At 56.0% G+C, this 2,628-nt stretch overlaps 1 protein-coding gene across 1 annotated transcript; it reads left to right on the top strand.

Annotated features, from left to right (window-relative positions):
* The first annotated feature begins 418 nt into the window (after window positions 1-418).
* Window positions 419-1,531, top strand: LBX1 (ladybird homeobox 1). The gene is given in 5 exon segments (XM_032695003.1): window positions 419-710; window positions 713-745; window positions 1,043-1,231; window positions 1,234-1,293; window positions 1,296-1,531. Coding segments are annotated over 5 exon segments (810 nt in total).
* The last annotated feature ends 1,097 nt before the right edge of the window (window positions 1,532-2,628 follow it).

Below are 2,628 nucleotides of genomic sequence, written 5' to 3'. Positions count from 1 at the left end.
GGGCAGGGAAAGTGCTGTGATTTGGGGTGTTTCTTAAAATAGCAGTAAGGAAGAGAAGAGAGAGGAGAGAGAGAGAGAGAAGAGAGAGGAGAGAGAGTGTGAAGGGAGAGGGGGGGAAAATCTCCGACCCAAAACCCTGGGACAAGAGGTACGGCAGGACCACCTCTCGGCGAGGGACCGACGGCAGCTCTGCTCCTCTCCGCACCCGCCCGCCCGCCGCCCGGCCCGCCCGGCCCGCCGCCCGACGTGGCTCTCCCCGGGAGGACCCGGGGCTCCTCCGCCGGAGTTGGAGGTGGGCTTCAACTTTTGCTCGCTGTCTTCGCCGCCGTCACCCCGCGGTCCCGCCAGGGACTTCTGCCCGCGGCAGCGCATCCCCGTCGCGGGTGGGGAAGGCAGCCTCGCGCGGCCCGGCCCCACCATGACTTCCAAAGAAGAACCCAAGCCCTCCTCGGGGGAAGAACGGCGACGGAGCCCCTTGGATCACCTCCCACCGCCGGCCAACTCCAACAAACCCCTCACCCCCTTCAGCATCGAGGACATCCTCAACAAGCCCTCGGTGCGGAGGAGTTACACCCTCTGCGGAACGGCACACCTCCTGTCCGCTGCGGAGAAGCACCCCCCGGCCGGGCTGCCCCTCTCCGGCCGGGCGCTGCTTTCCCAGACCTCGCCCCTCTGCGCCCTGGAAGAGCTGGCCAGCAAGACCTTCAAGGGCTGGAAGTCAGCGTGCTGCAGGCGGCCGAAGGTAAGACCCCCTTGGAGTGGGGGATTCCACCAGGATGGGTGCCCCGCTCCTCCCCACGGCCTGGTTTTCCTTCTCACTCCCCCACCCCCCCACCATCTCCCGGGGTGTCGCATGGGATGGGATGAGGGGGTCCCTGGGCGGCCGGTACCCGGCGGCATCCTCGCCCCGGGCCCTCGGGTGCAGGAGCGGCTGCTTCTGCCCACTCCCTCCGGATACGACGGGCAGGGGTGTGGGGGCCGGGGGCTCGGGTCGGGTGGATATGTGGAAAGTGGTACAATCTGGCGGCTCGTCGGCAGGCCGGGACGGGGATGACGATCTTCGGGCAGCGGCAAACGCCGAAGAAGCGTCGGAAGTCGCGGACGGCCTTCACCAACCATCAGATCTACGAGCTGGAGAAGCGGTTCCTCTACCAAAAATACCTGTCGCCGGCGGACCGGGACCAGATCGCCCAGCAGCTGGGGCTCACCAACGCCCAGGTCATCACCTGGTTCAGAACCGCCGCGCCAAGCTCAAGAGAGACCTGGAGGAGATGAAGGCCGACGTGGAATCGGCCAAAAGCTGGGCCCTAACCCCGCCGTGGACATCGTGGCCTTGGCTGAGCTGGAGCCCAGCGCCGAGGGAAGGGGCAAGGCGCGGCCCGGGTCCCCGCCGCCGCCCCCCGCCGCCACCCGGGCCCGGTGCCCCGCCACCCCCCGCCCCGCCTCGCCCCCCACGGAGCGGCCCCGCAGCCGCCGGACAGCAGGAGAGGAGGAGGAGGAGGAGGAGACGTGGATCGACGTGGATGACTGAGGGCGGCCGGCGGCCCCCCCCACCCCCCTAACCCTCCCCCCCCATCCCGACAGCTCCAAACCGGCACCCTCGGCCCCCCATCCCGGCCCCGGCAGCACGGCGGGGCGGCTGCTCCCCTCGGTCGGAGCAATAAGCAATAGAACCCCACCACAGACACAACACACATCCCGATTAATTTAGTAAGTCGATATCCCTCCGCCTGCCACATCTTCGGAACGGTGCAATTACGGACGGCTTCTGTATAAATATTTAAACGTATATATTGGATTTTTTTTCCTTCCCCATTCTTTTTGAGGTTTTGATTATATTTTTTTAATAGCTATCAATGATGATTATTTTATCTAAAAGGGAGAGGCATAACCTTGGAATAAACTCGGCTTCCAGCAGATGTTTGGGAAAGCAGTTGTTTTCAAAGACTTCCGAAACGAACCACTTTAGAGAAGATTTAAGTTAGGCTTAAAATGGCAACAGCAAAGAATTAGCCAGTTTCCTTTCCTTGCATGTTTCGAATGTGCACGAACTAATTTTTTTTCTTTTAAAATATTTTTCTTCTGCAATCTGGGGAACTTGGGGCTGGGTTATAATGCAAGTTGAAAAATATATACTTTCTTTTTTTTCTAGAGCATAGAGATTTGTCCTCCAATGCAATTTCTGCCTCATTTTACCAATTAAAGCTATTTTTACCATTTTCTGCTATGTTTGTGCTTTTATTAAAAGCTGCCTTTCGTATTTTTGATATGAAGTGGTAACAAAAAAAAAAGGAAAATGAAAAAAATCCTAGAATTATTTTTTACTCTTTTTAGAATTTTGCATGCTATGGAAATAAAAAAGGACAAATCCCAAGATCACTACATTTAAATATTACACTATAAATAAAAATGTACAGATTTAAGACTTGTTTTTGTTTGAATTGTACAAATTTTAAAAGGCCTGCTATTTAAGTTCCGATAGGGACAATGTCGCTTTATTTACTGTCTCTTAGAATTGGTACAGATAGCTCTTTTTTCCGATACAAATAAATCTTTACCATTTTAATATACTTTTTGACGTCCTTCTTTGTGACCGAAAAAAACACTACCGTCGGTCCGAGGTTACGC

The sequence above is a fragment of the Chiroxiphia lanceolata genome, chromosome 8 (genome assembly GCF_009829145.1).
Source record: "Chiroxiphia lanceolata isolate bChiLan1 chromosome 8, bChiLan1.pri, whole genome shotgun sequence".
In the NCBI taxonomy this organism is placed as follows: Eukaryota; Metazoa; Chordata; class Aves; order Passeriformes; family Pipridae; genus Chiroxiphia; species Chiroxiphia lanceolata.
This window is presented reverse-complemented; position numbering and strand designations above follow the sequence as displayed.